The 14,430-nt window shown below is 40.9% G+C and overlaps 1 protein-coding gene across 6 annotated transcripts in view; it reads left to right on the top strand.

The window, feature by feature from the left end:
- The window catches only part of LOC146181864 (uncharacterized), a 29,788-nt gene that overhangs the window by 11,141 nt on the left and 4,217 nt on the right, over positions 1–14,430 (top strand). For 3 of the 6 annotated variants that reach the window (XM_084576879.1, XM_084576880.1, XM_084576878.1), the window contains exons 3-6: positions 753–1,780; positions 5,107–5,188; positions 7,618–7,740; positions 10,974–11,126. In XM_084576879.1, coding sequence (XP_084433005.1) covers positions 753–1,780; positions 5,107–5,188; positions 7,618–7,740; positions 10,974–11,126 — 1,386 coding nt within the window. The remainder of the gene's footprint in view (positions 1–752; positions 1,781–5,106; positions 5,189–7,617; positions 7,741–10,973; positions 11,127–14,430) is intronic. The other 3 variants (XR_014700302.1, XM_084576881.1, XM_084576882.1) reach the window with 3 other exon arrangements.

Below are 14,430 nucleotides of genomic sequence, written 5' to 3' on the forward strand. Positions count from 1 at the left end.
GTTGGCATCAATTACCTTTAAGACTCGTGATAATCATGCCATTCTTAGTAGCTTTGAGTCCTTCAAGCTCTTAAACAATAATACCAGATTTCTGGACATCATAATATACTATTACCGAACATCAGGATTAATTATGGAAAACAAACTGCATGCTTTTCAGGCATATCTGTGTGGAATTTACTACTATCCGAAATGAAATCACAGTGTACTCTTCATTCATTACATAATTCAGACTAAAGCTGTTTCTCTGGCTCCAAGTTCCCGTGTTTACATCATTTCATTAATTTTTCAGTAATCTGTATTTCAGATTTCTGCAGTTAGTGCATTTTTATTTGCAGTTCTTGATTATATAGAATTTTTCATACTGTTTCTCGTTAGCATTGTAGTTTGCACGCCTGTGTATTTTTCTCTTAATAACTGCTTTGTAAGCTAGCTTTCCGCAAATTTTATTCATTTTGTCATAGGAGGTCCGCCCAGACAGTGTATATTTCGGGACCTCTTTCTGTAATGCTGATATAATTCTTTGTACGTGTAGCTCATAACGAAGATAAAGATGATGATGATGATGATGATGATGATGAAAAAGTCTTGTTTCAAAACTTTGAGATCGATCAAGTGAGTTGGGCAGTAATATGCTGCCACTGCTGTTATATAAAACTGCTTTGTTCGTTTCTTTACTAATGGTCAAATAATGAGCTGTGACATGTCATGTGTCACATTTTATTGACAGTGTTCTTGATTATATGATGCAGGCATGGCCGCCACACATTGCAAGTATGGCATGGCACCTGTAGAAGATTCATGGATTGGGACATCTACTACAAGTAGCTGTGCCACAACTACTGATTGTTGTTCATCTCAGGAGTGGCATCACTGCACTCATTGCAGCAAAGTCTTCAAAACAACATTCGAACTGATGACTCACATCCACACCCATACTGAAGAACGCCCACATCAGTGCCACTTGTGCTCTAAGAGATACAAACTAGCAGGTTACTTACAGGCACATCTCCGTAGTCACACTGGCGAACTTCCACACCAGTGCCAATTTTGCAATAAGAAATTCACACAAATGAAGCACTTACAGACACACCTCCATAGCCACACTGGTGACCGTCCGTACAAGTGCCAATTTTGCAATAAGAGGTTCACACAGATAGGCCACCTGCACACACACCTTCGTGTCCACACTGATGACCGTCCATACAAATGCCAACTTTGCAACAAGAGATTCAGACGAATGAGCCACTTACGGATACATATCCGTAGCCACACCGGTGATCGTCCATACAAGTGCCAATTTTGCAATAAGCAATTCACACAGATAAGCCACTTACAAAAACATCTTCGTGTCCACACTGATGACCGTCCATACAAATGCCAACTTTGCAATAAGAGATTCAAAGAAACGAGCCATTTACAGGCACATATCCGTAGCCACACCGGTGATCGTCCATACAAGTGCCAATTTTGCAATAAGCGATTCACACAGATAAGCCACTTACAGACACATCTTCGTGGCCACACTGATGACCGTCCATACAAATGCCAACTTTGCATTAAGAGGTTCAGACGAATGAGCCACATGCGTATACATATTCGTAGTCACACCGGTGATCGTCCATACCAGTGTGACATTTGCAACAAAAGTTTTTCATATAGTAACAGCCTTATTGTGCATCGCCGCACCCACACTGGGGAGAAGCCATACAACTGCCAGCTGTGTCCCATGGCCTTTGCAGCTTTGGGCAACCTCCAGAGCCATTTGCGAACTCACAAAGTAAGTGCAAATTTTGTGAAGAGGCATTCCTAGAAAGGAACGATTTGAGAGCTCACAAAAATGAAATGCACAGAATGAAATAGAACTATGCTGTCTTATGCCAACTTTAGTCATAGAAGCATTCATTCTAAGTGTTATGCTGAGGTTGTATTTACCGGTTTGTTCCCACATCGACAAGGTATTTGCGCAAAAAGCGCTTTGATAGAAGAGTGGCTTTAGTAAGTCTAATGCATATTTTCAGCACAAAAAACAGGATGAAGAAAGGAGGCAGCTGGTCGTACCAAGACAAACTAGCCCATCTTTCCACATTAACAAAGCTTTAGTAAGCTTCACATACCAGTATTGGTATCGGAATTATGGTACGCACAGCATCACTTTTTGTGGCGACAAGTCTTTCAGCAGTGATACCTAAATTTGCATATTTATTGTAAAAGGGATGGAAACGCAAGCCTTTGTACTAGCGGTAGCATTCAAGAATTTATTGAAGCTGCATTTATCTGTCATATCCTGAATGCATGTTTTGGAAGTGCTTCACATTTTCATGTAATAATGATCCTACCGATCTTTTTCTGGGTTTACTATAACTGGGAAGCCCTGCTCTCCTAGTGTGTAGCATTGTTTCTGATAAAGAATGCCTCGTGTTTGTTTGTAGGCTGTAAGTGTAGTTTCTGGCATACCCACAAGAGTAAAAAAAAGAAAAGAAAAAAAAAACCTACCATACTGGCCGAATTGTTTGAGCTTGTGGAATCTGTCTCTTTGTAATGTAAATGCAGTTGTGCCCCAACTATGTTTCTTCTCTAAGACCTCTGTAGATCAGATGATGTATTTTTGTTAATTCTTGATGGAGCATTTTTATTCTATCACGACTTTATATTTGGCATATTAAGCTCACCTAGAATACTTATAGAAAAGCCTTACTAGAATCGGTGTGTCCATATGTACTACTTTAGTACTTGTCCGATGTCACAAAACTTGCCTCGTCAAGCACTCTCGATTTTTTTTGTTGAGGCAAAGATTCCTGTAATTGTTTCATGTTGAGCAGCCTTCTGATGTGCTTGAAGAAAAGGGAGTGCAATGCAGTGAAAAGCTGTGGAGTGTGTTTTCGAGCTTTCATTCTTGCTTTAAATCCTTGCAGGACGTTGGTTGATTCACGAGTGCATTTATGACCTTTGATCTGAGAAAGTCTCCTGGTGTTCTTGGCACTCATTATCGCGTTTAGTTATTTGCAATAAAATTGAAAAGCTTTGCGATGCTTTCAGAAATAATGTTTGGTGGAAAGACGAGAAATAAAATGGGAGGGTTACGTTTGAGGTGCACAGACTTTAATGCACATTGTCTTTTGACATCAGCGAGATCTGCAAAGCTGATGCACAGTCTTTGTCAAAAGTATACGGCCCAGGAGTTTTTCTTCTAAGCCCCGTAACAGGGCTCGTACCGCAACTCTGGCATCCCAAATGTCATAAATGACAAAACTCGCCCTTATTCTGCTCTAGCTTACATTCATATTTCAGTATTGCTGCCAGGAGCCGCGTTACAGGGCTTAGAAGCGATATCCTTGGGCCGTATATTTTTGACAAAGACTGTACATATTGCAGGAGCGATCAAGTAGCTTCGCAAGCTGCGCAGTGGTTCATTGTTTGTGTGTGTTTCAAATCTTCTGCAGATTTTTTAGCCGTGTTGTCATAAAATGCTTGGAGCTTTTGGGTAGGAACGCTTTTGTCCCATTGATTGCATGCAGCCATGGCATGTCATGATCAAGCTCTTCTGCATTTGGTTTGGATGGTATTAAGATTGCTTCATGAGTCAATGCACTCCCACTGGTGCAATTTGGGACTGTTGTACAGGATGTCACAGCTATTTAGTACACTGTTTCACTCACTGTTCGGTCAGGATGGACGCGTACAGATACATATTGGCTTGTTTAACTGGTTCAGCTGTAAGCACCCTGCAGAGTTCTACATTCTACCACAGGTAACCAGTGGTTGAGGTAGTAGCAGGACTTTTAAGAGCTGCCACGAAAAATGTGCAAGTCGTGAAATGTGTACCTCAGGTTTCTGGGTATAAAACTGACAGTGAATAGTACACTATTTGACAACAAATGTTACAAACTAGGTCATCGTGTAGCAAACTAAATGGTATGATGAAGGAAGCAACAGACTCGAGCTGGCAAAATTCATTCTGGGAGTATGGAAATCATGCACACAGCAAAACCACATCAGTGAGATTACTACAAACTCTGATGGTCTCTTTCAGTAGGTCAGTTGTGGTGCAAGGGAATAGGTGAGACCATGTGTAGCCTTTAAGTTTGTTATAATTTCCACCTATTTTAATTACTTGTGGGTTGTTCTATGCCACATGGCGGACTTAGGTCTAACTTTTGAGTCTTCATAAAAAAAAAAAATATGTGGTCTATTGTGGCATTCTGATCGAGTGTTTTTCAGCTTGTTTTTGATGAAATAAAAGTTTGGCATGCCTTGGTCACTATTTAAAATCATCAGTGCTTCAAGTCGTATTGTGTGATTATGGTGGAAATGGAAGTTCTTGCATCAGAGTGCAAGAATTAATCGCTGTGATACTAAGGAAGCAAGCCACTGCAACATCTCGCAGCAAAGCTTTCCTGTATCAGTGTATCCTGCTAGGACAACACAAATTGATGAGATACGCGCTGTATGCTTTTTAAGTGTGTCATGCTTTTTTTCTTCCAGATTTGTTTATTAGTTTATTGTAGTTAACGCTCTCTCCAGTGCATTCTTTGGCAAAAAAAAACAAGCTACCTCCAATCGCTAATGAAGTTAACTCCTCACAACAGTGTCACTATGTTCTGCATCAGTTGAAGAGACATAACTGTTAATAAAAGAGGCTCTTGCCAATGAGGCGTCAATCACCCGGTTGCAGCTTTTATAAGTATGGGGACTCAAATACATTCTACGCGATGCTAAACTGTAACGACTGTCTGGCAGGCAAGATTGCAAGTTTTTTCAGCATACTCAATTGTCGTTTTCTGTTTTGGAATGCGTAAAAAAAGATCGTCTTTGGTCTAAAAATTAATGTTTCCATGACATACATGATAAAGCTGTTGCAGAACAGAATACCTTTTACACTGTATATTCACTGCACCAAAAATAACTTGGGTTTTTAAAATTTAGCCGTCAATGCCTTGCTTCGCAGTTTGTGAATTGAACCTTGTATTACGCATACCTACTCTGCCTTCTGAATCCACGGTCGTGCCGTGTCGTGATCATTACACAAAATGCTATACTGACGCTTGCAGATTTTTTTTTGTATTCTCTGGTATTCATAGATATTTTCTTTGTTCCATTTTGCAGGTGTTAGTACAAAGGCTGGCAAGCTCTGGAATAAATAGCGGGAGAATCAAACCAGCTGTTGCCGATCTGAACAACCCCAATGGTGCGATTTTCATGCCCTGTATATGTATTGCTATGTGGGGATGAAAGAAGGTTGCCTGATGTGACCAATAGCAAGAGCCAGGAAGAGTCTGTGCAGTACTTTGATATTAGGAAATAATTACGGGGGAGGTGGCCTACACTTTTCCCACGTTCCAGGGGGGCGGCAAGCTGATCTGCGGCCAATCTGATTCAAGCCGTGTGAAATTTTAGGAGTGATCCCATTCCCACACTGTCGCATAAGCAGAGGGAAAATACTGCAGTATTGTTTGAATGCATAAACATTTCCCATAATATGCATGAGTGCAGTACAGTACTATGTGTCATCACAGTGGCGGAGAGTTTTATGTTTTGAAAATTTGCACTTTTTAGGTATTTGTTTCAAAAATGCCATTTTCATTTTTTTTTTTTTTTGCTGATGTTTGCTGTATTTGTGATTAATTATGTGGTGTAATGTAATGCTCCTTTGAGTATGCCTGAATACGTTCCAGCATTTTATCGACATCTGAAGTATGTAATTGGGGCCTGCACAGTCATGTACGAAGTCATCATCATCATCATCATCATCATCATCATCATCATCATCATCATCATCATCAGCCTGACTATACCCACTGCATGGTGAAGGCCTCTCCCATATTTCTCCACTTAACCCGATTCTCTGCTAGCTGCATCCACTTGACCCCTGCGAACTTCTTAACCTCATCCGCCCACCTAACTTTCTGCCGCCCCCTGCTACGCTTTCCTTCCCTTGGACGAAGTTGTGCCTGTCAAATGAAATGATGTCAGCATTTAAGAAACTAGCAGAAGTCAAACTGTGGAACCGGTGGACAAAGGTACAAATTGAATTTATTGTCTTAGAAACTGGGTTGTCATGTTTTCATTTGCCTTATGCTCTAGCTTGAGCGATAGTGCAGGTTATAGAACATGTACTTTATCCTAGCTGCACCAATGGAACTGTCACTGTACTGCTGTTGCAGTAGGCTGAACTTTGAGGAAACCTATTTACTGACACTTATATAAGCTCTGGAGAAAGGTACTTAATCATCTACATGCCTTGGTGTAAATGTCTACGGTGAACAGCACTATCGGCTAGCAGATTACCTCAGGCCCAAGGGTAGGGAAACCTCCTGGTCAGCAGAAATTAGTAAAGCGATGAAGCTATGTCTAAAAAAAGCATAAGTGCTTAATTTAATTCAACTTTACAATTCCTTGCCACACCGTTGGCTTTCACCTGACTTGATTAACTACTACCAAGTCGCCACCTAGTTCTGGTGCACATGTCAGAGATACTGACCTCTCTGGTTAACACTGAATTTAGAAAATTTTATTCAGCATACTTCTACTGGTCTTTTTTGGTTTAAACCAAATAAGAGCCCACTTGTCATTTCTTATTTCTACACCATCAGCTGTGGTCAAAGACTAATTGAGATAATAAGTCCACTGTTCTCCTTCCTCAGGCATGCAAGGTGTGACCCCTAGGGCAGAGTGACATATGGCTGGCCACCATCGAGTGCACAGCAGCTACGATGCAGCTTGGCTGTTAATTATTGGCAGCGTTAAGAAATTTCACTGGTCACCCTGAGTTTGTATGACAATACTTAGTTAACTAACTATGTGCGTGTTGCAGTGTGCATTACTTGACACCCTGCAACTGAAATGGGCTGTTTAATGTTGTTGAGTAGTCTTGGGCTTATCTTCCCATTATGATGTTACTAATGTTAAATTGTGTCAAAGCACACTATGTTCGATTTGTTGTTATTGAGTTGTCTTGAGTGTGTCTCTCGGTTATGATGTTATATGTCAGCCAGAAGTGATTCTGGTAACTAGGATCTTGTGAAGTGCGGGTCTAATTTTCACATTGATATACTTGGTTTAAGGTCTCCCATAGCCTTTCATCTGTCCCATAGTCTGGATCAAACAAGTGGAAAGTATGGGGTTGGGGCTTGTTCATTTGTCACTTGCGTAATCATTCAGGTTGAGGCCTAGTATGGGACGTACCACTAAAGTAGTAATGTGTTTACCTGGGAACAAAAATATCTATTTATTTCTGATGAAATAAATTATTTCTTATTCTGCCACACAGTTCAAACTTGCGATATGTGTACTTAAAAAACTGCTCTGTGATCAAGAATTTGAAGTGCATGGCATTGCAAATTATGCTCTCGGATCCACACTAAATATGCATTAACGCACCACATTTTCAATATAAACCAGTTAAGCCGTACTGACATTTCGCTTTATGGCCTGTTCTAGCTATGACAACTCTAATTTCAAGCTTCAGCATTTGCAAGAGGGACGTAGCTCTATCAGCATATCATTCACAAGTTTATTGTATTTTGTAGCAATGTATACGCTTTCCACACACCTCATCTGTGTCTTGGATTTTTCTTGTTTGTTCTCTGCATGTTGGATGGAACATGAACACACCAGCTGGAAAGCAGGAATTGATTGAACCATTCCCCGACCAGCCTGCTTCTGCAGATGTTGAGGACACACCAGTTGCACAACAGGAAGAGATGGTACAGTTGCCGGACCAGCCTGGTTCTACCGGCAGTATGTTCATTAAAATACGCTTTTCCTTTTAACGTGATCTTCACCACTGGAGATTTTTGTGTCATGAATGTGCACGTTCAAAATTTGGACCTATATATGGCCTTTAGGTTAACTTTAATATCAGGTCATTTTCTAGAATTCAGTGATTCAGTGATTTGGAAGTTGACATGCTGAACCTAATAGCATGAACACTTCGATGAGGATTGTTTAGAATTTTTGTTTGAGGCTGAGCTAACAAGTTGAAATAGTCATTCGAGTGTGGTTAGAGTGTACGAAAAGCAGTGTGACTGTGTGCAGAGCTTTTAAGCTCGTTTGGTAAAGCATAGTGCGAGCTTAATTTAGCTTCTTCCTCATAATGTTTCAAGTTTTCTAAATGAAGCATAATGCTTTCAAGAAAAATAGCCAATGTGTCCCTGCTGCTAGCATATGTACAGTCTTTGTCAAAAGTATACAGCCCAAAAGGTTCGCTTCTAAGCATTGTAACGTGGCTACTAGCAGCAATACTGGAATATGAATGTAGACTAGAGGAAAATGAGGGAGAGATTTTTCATCTGTGAGATTTCGAATGCTAGTTGCTTTACTAGCCTCGTTACTGAGCTTAGAACAAAAATCCTTGGGCCGTATACTTTTGACAAAGACTGTACATATGAATATAGTACTCTTCTTGGAGTGTGATTCTCAGAAACGTAGGTTTTGCTTACCTCTGTGAACAACGAAAGTAGAAGGACCACAGTGCACACCACCTTAATCTCTCAGTCATGCCTCAAGAAACCACCCTATGAACAATGACGCCCACCGTGCCTTCAGTGGTTCTTGTCCACCCTTGTCACCCTGGGATGGAATTAGTTTTGTTCTTTGGGTGGCTTTGTGTTTTTATAGTTCTGGAACAGTGCTGGTTGATAAGAATTTTTGTTTGCCTTTTCTTTTTACGAGCGTAATTTCTTTAATTTTGCATACTTGCTATGACAGAAATATAAATCAGAAAAAGTATATTTGAGGCCTTGAAAATAGTCTGCAGTCATGATATAGATATAATATGGAAACTGCACAGAATTAGCATAAATAATCAAATGAAGGTCATATTAATGTGATAGCACTATTAATGTTCACCGAAAATCTGGCATCGGCATTGTGAACGAGAAATCACAAGTATGGTGCTGGTAGGCAGAGTTGGCAGCTGACATGACCGAGCACTAACTGGACATAGGGTTGCCTGGCAATTTTTTGCCATCCCGGTATGGTCCTTACAATTGTCTATAAATACAAAATATTTTTCTCTACTGAATCATAATTTGGGCCTGCAGGCGATATGCATAGGTTCAGATTAATTTACGTACTTTAAAAAAAGAAAAGAGATGTGAATCGTATGGGCTCTTGGCTTATGGGCTTCTAAAAAGATGCAATTAGTGCAAATAAATGTAGCGACACATCTTAGCAGAAGACCCAACAAATTACAAAGTATATTTAAAGATCGCCCCACCACTGGGGGGCAGTGGTTAGGGCGCTTGACTGGGATTGAATCCCGGCCGTGGCGGCCACTTTTCGATGGAGGTGAAAAGTGAGGCATCCGTGTGCTGTGTGATGTCAGTGCGGATTAAAGAACCCCTAGTGGTTTAAATTTCCAAAGCGATTCACTACGGCGTCTTTCATAGTCTTAGTCACTTTGGAACGTTAAACCCCATAAACCAGTGGCTAAAGACGTATAACAACCGTGATATACATTTAAGGAACTAATTGCTCTTTAATGGAGTTAAATATTCATTTCTTTGGAAGAACTTTTGCAGCATTTTAAGAGTGACCTGTCTAAGATAGTCATTCCAAATAACAGCCGAAGAACAAATGTTCTTTTCCAGTAAACATTGTTAGGAACTGCAAGGTTAAAATGAAAGGTGAGAAAAATTTTTGTTTGCCAAGGTGAATAGCTTGAAGTAATGACTGTTGTATGGTGTCATAATTTGATATGTGCGTTATAAACAGACAGTCTAGTTTATAATCCTGCATAGAAAAAAATGGTGTCATATCTTGGTCAGGAAAAAATGGAGTGGATCTGTATCAGTTTACTGTGCTATTTGTTATGCATACGGACTGCTCATTTTTGTAATATTGCATTTGAATGCATGTAATATATAAGTCCCCAACATTCTCTGCTATAAGTCCTGCGGCTGTGAAAATAACAGTAATGTGGAAAAACAACATATTATCTGGAAAAACGTATGATCCTAACTATCTGATTTTGAAAAAAACCGTGGAATGAGGTACAAAGGCATTTAATATTGAGAGAAGTGTTGGTTAACATATAGACATAAAATATGAACAGATCCTTTCTTAGCTGTCACGGAATTCAGTCCGTATTTACGCTGTCCTAAGCGCGGAAGAGGTTTAGTAACAAACACTGCTCATAGAAGGCAATGTTAAGCTGGGATTACTTCCTTGGTTGCTTCGCTTCCCTACACTAGTGACATGTGGTGAAGCCATCGTGATGATGTACTGTTACTGTGCTTTTTGTCATGCTGCGTCCCTTAGAACCGGCTCGCTTGTATGCAAGTGAATAGTTGTCATTATTAGATGGCTCACCTCTATGCCCCTAAAGCACCGCCAGGAAGCCACCTCATTTTTCCTCATGGTCATGTTTCCGCGAGATTGGGCGCATCGAATGTTGGCTAGTTGGTCTTCTTTGATGCTTCGCTACTCTGCACCTTGGCACTGCAGGAAAGCAACTATGGCGGGTGAGCGCCGCTGATCAATTTTTCATGTCGTGCGCGCTTGTTAGCATGTGTCTGGTCGATCGCAAAACGAATTCTACGACCACAGTTTCTTGAGCTTTCGAACATAGTAATCGGGAAACTGGGAATGCAGGAACGTATTAACCCTGAGAAAAATTGTAATTCTATAGTAGATTTTTTACTGCCCGCAATTTTGAATGTATGAAACGGGAAATAATATATCCTGGGAGCATATCAACGAGGTTCTGTTGTACATGATTTTAAGTGCACAATGTGGGGAGAACATTTTAACTTTGAGTAGTGCGTAACGAGCTGCTTATTATGTTCCTTACTCGAAGCTTCACAGCACTCACAGGTAGGCACTTAGCTGCACCAGCATGCTACGTACCACTGTGGCTTTCGTGGAATGCTTTATCTTGTAATAGTGGTTAGCTGTGTATGAACTTCTTACATGGTTCACTTTTTATCTCTTATTTCCCTCCTCTTCTTTCTTTTCTTCTCTTTTGCAAGTTGGACGGTGTATGGACAGGCCTGCTATGAAACAGGAGGAGATGGAGCTATTGACATACCACTCAGCCTCCACATATATTGAGCATACTCCAGTTTTGCAACAGCAAGAGATGGAACAGATGCCGGACCACTCTGGTTCTACAGACACAGGACGTATGCATATTAAAACAGTCTTATTTTTCTGTCGCACTGTTTTTATCACTAGCGTAAATGATTGAGCTAGTTCAGCAGAGCGACTACAAATGTCATGGCATACAATAGAAATGGAGAACGCTCTCGAATACAGTTCAGCTAATATTTAGTGGAACTGTGTGAAATTAATTGATGAAATGAAGGCCACTATCATAGCACAATTACTTCACATCATTGTCAGGTTTAATAACGTCATGTGCTTAAATGCTCTCGTATCTTTCTGCTGTCTGCTTTCATGGTCAGTCTCGGCAGTGGATTCCTAATTGCACCTACTTCGAATATTTCTTCATTTTTTGTCGTTAGGCACCAGGAAGTTTGCCTCGTGTAGCTGGCATCAGAAGTACACTCCATTCTACTGACTTGCAGTTTCAGCTACGTAGACTTCCCTCTATCTAAGTGATATATATTAAGAGAGCATCAGAACAACTTGACAGTCAAGTCGGTACATCTTTAACGTGCCTTCGAGACCGATGCAGTCGTGATCATCAACACTGCAACCACTGCAGGATAAAGAATTCTTTCACATCCTTCCAAATAACCAAGTCCTGTTCCAGCTGCACCCACTTGATCCCCGAAAAATTTCCAATTACATATGCCCGCCTAGTTTTACTCTCCCTGCTATGCTTACCTTCCCTTAGAATCCAGTTTGTCACCCTGTCACCCTTAGAGATGACTGGTTATATTGCTTTTCCATTGCATGTCCTGTACATGCACATTTCTTCTTAATTTCGACTAGAATGCTATTAACCTGCGTTTGTTCTCTTACCCATTCAGCATGCTTTCTATCTCCTAACCCTCCATCTGTAATTTTTTTTTCCATAGCTCTGTGCATGGTCCTCAATTTAAACAACTCTTTTTGTTGCCCCTACATTTCTGCTCCATAAGTGCGTATGGGTACGATCCAGCTCTTATATACTTTCCCCTTTAGCGATATTGGTATCTTGCCATTCATGATCTCATAGTAGTACTTGTTAAATGCGCTCCAGACCAATTTGATTCTTCTAGTCATTTCCCTTTTGTGGTCTGGATCTGTGGTTATTACCTGCCCTAAGCAGACATATTTCCTAATTGCTTACAGCTCCTTGCAACCTATGGCAAAGTGCTGTTCCTTTTCGAAGTGTTTGAATATTACTTTACTCTTCTGCATATTAATTTTTAGGTCTCTTAGTTTGTATTCCTTTTCTATTGAGTCAAATGCTTTCTCATAATGAGTGCTCTATGTACGGGTTGGTTGTATTTCCAACATTTTTATGTCACATGGTTGATAGCATGGAAATGATCTATAGCAGAGTAGCCTTTACGAAAGCCTGCCTGATCCTTAGTTTAAGTGTAAGGTTGCCCTTATTCTTTTTGCGATTGATTACCTTAGTAAATAACTTGTAGGTAACGGATAGTATGCTGATTGGTCTATAATTTTTTGAGTGTCTGGCATCCCCATCTTTATGGATTAAGAATGCGCCCTAGGATGTGGGTTGAATCAAAGCCGCAGCCGCCGCTTTTCAATGGAGGCAAAAAGCAAGATGCCCATGTGCTGTACAGGGTCAACGCATGTTAGAGAACCCCATGTGGTCGAAATTTCCAAAGCCCTGCACTACAGCATCTGTCATTGCCTGAGTTGCTTTGCTATGTTGAACCCCATATACAAACCAACTAACTACTAGTATATCCCTCCCCGTGCTTTAACAAATCTGCAGTTACCTGATCCTTCCCAGCTGCTTTTCTTCTTTTCATAGCTTTTTAAGTTTTCTCCACTTCATTATTCTTTGCTGGTGGAAATTCCGGTTGCCCTGCACTACTGCCATTCTCATTATTATCCTGACTGCTTTGGCTACATTATGAATCAGTGTATACCTTTGACTATCTTATCCATATTAGTTATGACATTACCCTCTCCTCTCAGTGCATACATCTGATTTTTGCCTATGCATTGTTTCCTCTTGACCGTATTTTGGGCTGTTTGATTATCATGTTCGATTATCTCCATATTACACTTTCTTACGTCAGACAATTTGCACTGGTTGATTAGCTTTCATAGCTCCTGTCTGTCCTGTCTGTTGAGTTGGAGGCTATCATGCTTTGGCATTTCTTAACCAAATCCTTTGCCTTTAGATAGTTTGATGCAGAAAACTCATATTTAAAGACACCATTTTACTGCAAAAGCAGGAAAATAAGCAGGCAGTAATGAAAGAGAATACTGGTAAATATGAAACCTAGTAATGACTCTAAGATGGGCGTGATAAAGGACAAACGAGGCAAGGACCTCACTGAAGCCGCAGAGATAAAGAAGAGGTGGCAGGAATACACAGAAGAACTGTACAAGAAGGACCCGATTGTGCAAACCCAACATAAGACGGTTGTGATAACTGATCTCGAGCCGGGCATCCTGAAGAGTGAAGTTGAATGGGCCTTAGCCAGCCTTGCTAAGAACAAAGCTAGCGGAATTGATAGCATTCCAGCTGAGTTGCTTCAAAACCTCAACCATGACGCTGTTAACATTCTGCATACATTATGTCAGAAGATTTGGACAACCCTGCAGTGGCCACAGGATTGGAGGAGGTCAGTTTACATCCCCATTCCAAAGAAAGGCAGTGCCAAGGATTGTTCCAACTACCGCACGATCGCACTTATTTCGCATGCTAGCAAGGTGATGTTGAAAATCCTCCAAGGTAGGCTGCAGCAGTATGTGGATCGGGAGCTTCCGGAAGTGCAAGCTGGGTTTCGCAAGGGCAGAGGAACTAGAGACCAAGTTGCCAACCTTCGCTGGATCATGGAAAAAGCAAGAGAGTTCCAGAAACCCATCTACTTCTGCTTTATTGATTATGCGAAAGCGTTTGACTGCGTAGATCACAGCAGATTGTGGCAAGCTCTCCAAGAGATGGGAGTTCCAATTCACCTCATCTGTCTCTTCAGGAACCTGTATGAAGGGCAAGAGGCCACAGTCAGAACTGGGCATGGTCTTACTGATTGGTTTCCGATTGAGAAAGGAGTGAGGCAAGGCTGCATACTGTCGCCCTGCCTATTTAACCTATATGCAGAGTGCATCATGAGGAAGGCCGGTCTGGACGAGTCTTCAGCTGGAGTGAAGATTGCTGGAAAACGTATCAACAACCTTAGATATGCGGATGATACCACTTTAATGGCAGAAAGTGAAGCGGAACTCAAGAGACTTCTGATGCGCGTACAAGAAGAGAGTGAGAAGTTTGGGCTTAAACTGAACATTAAAAAGACAAAGATCATGCCCTATCAAGTCCTGGAGCATCAATGG

Source organism: Amblyomma maculatum, chromosome 8 (genome assembly GCF_055883805.1).
Source record: "Amblyomma maculatum isolate TAMU_Amacu chromosome 8, ASM5588380v1, whole genome shotgun sequence".
Classification (NCBI taxonomy): domain Eukaryota; kingdom Metazoa; phylum Arthropoda; class Arachnida; order Ixodida; family Ixodidae; genus Amblyomma; species Amblyomma maculatum.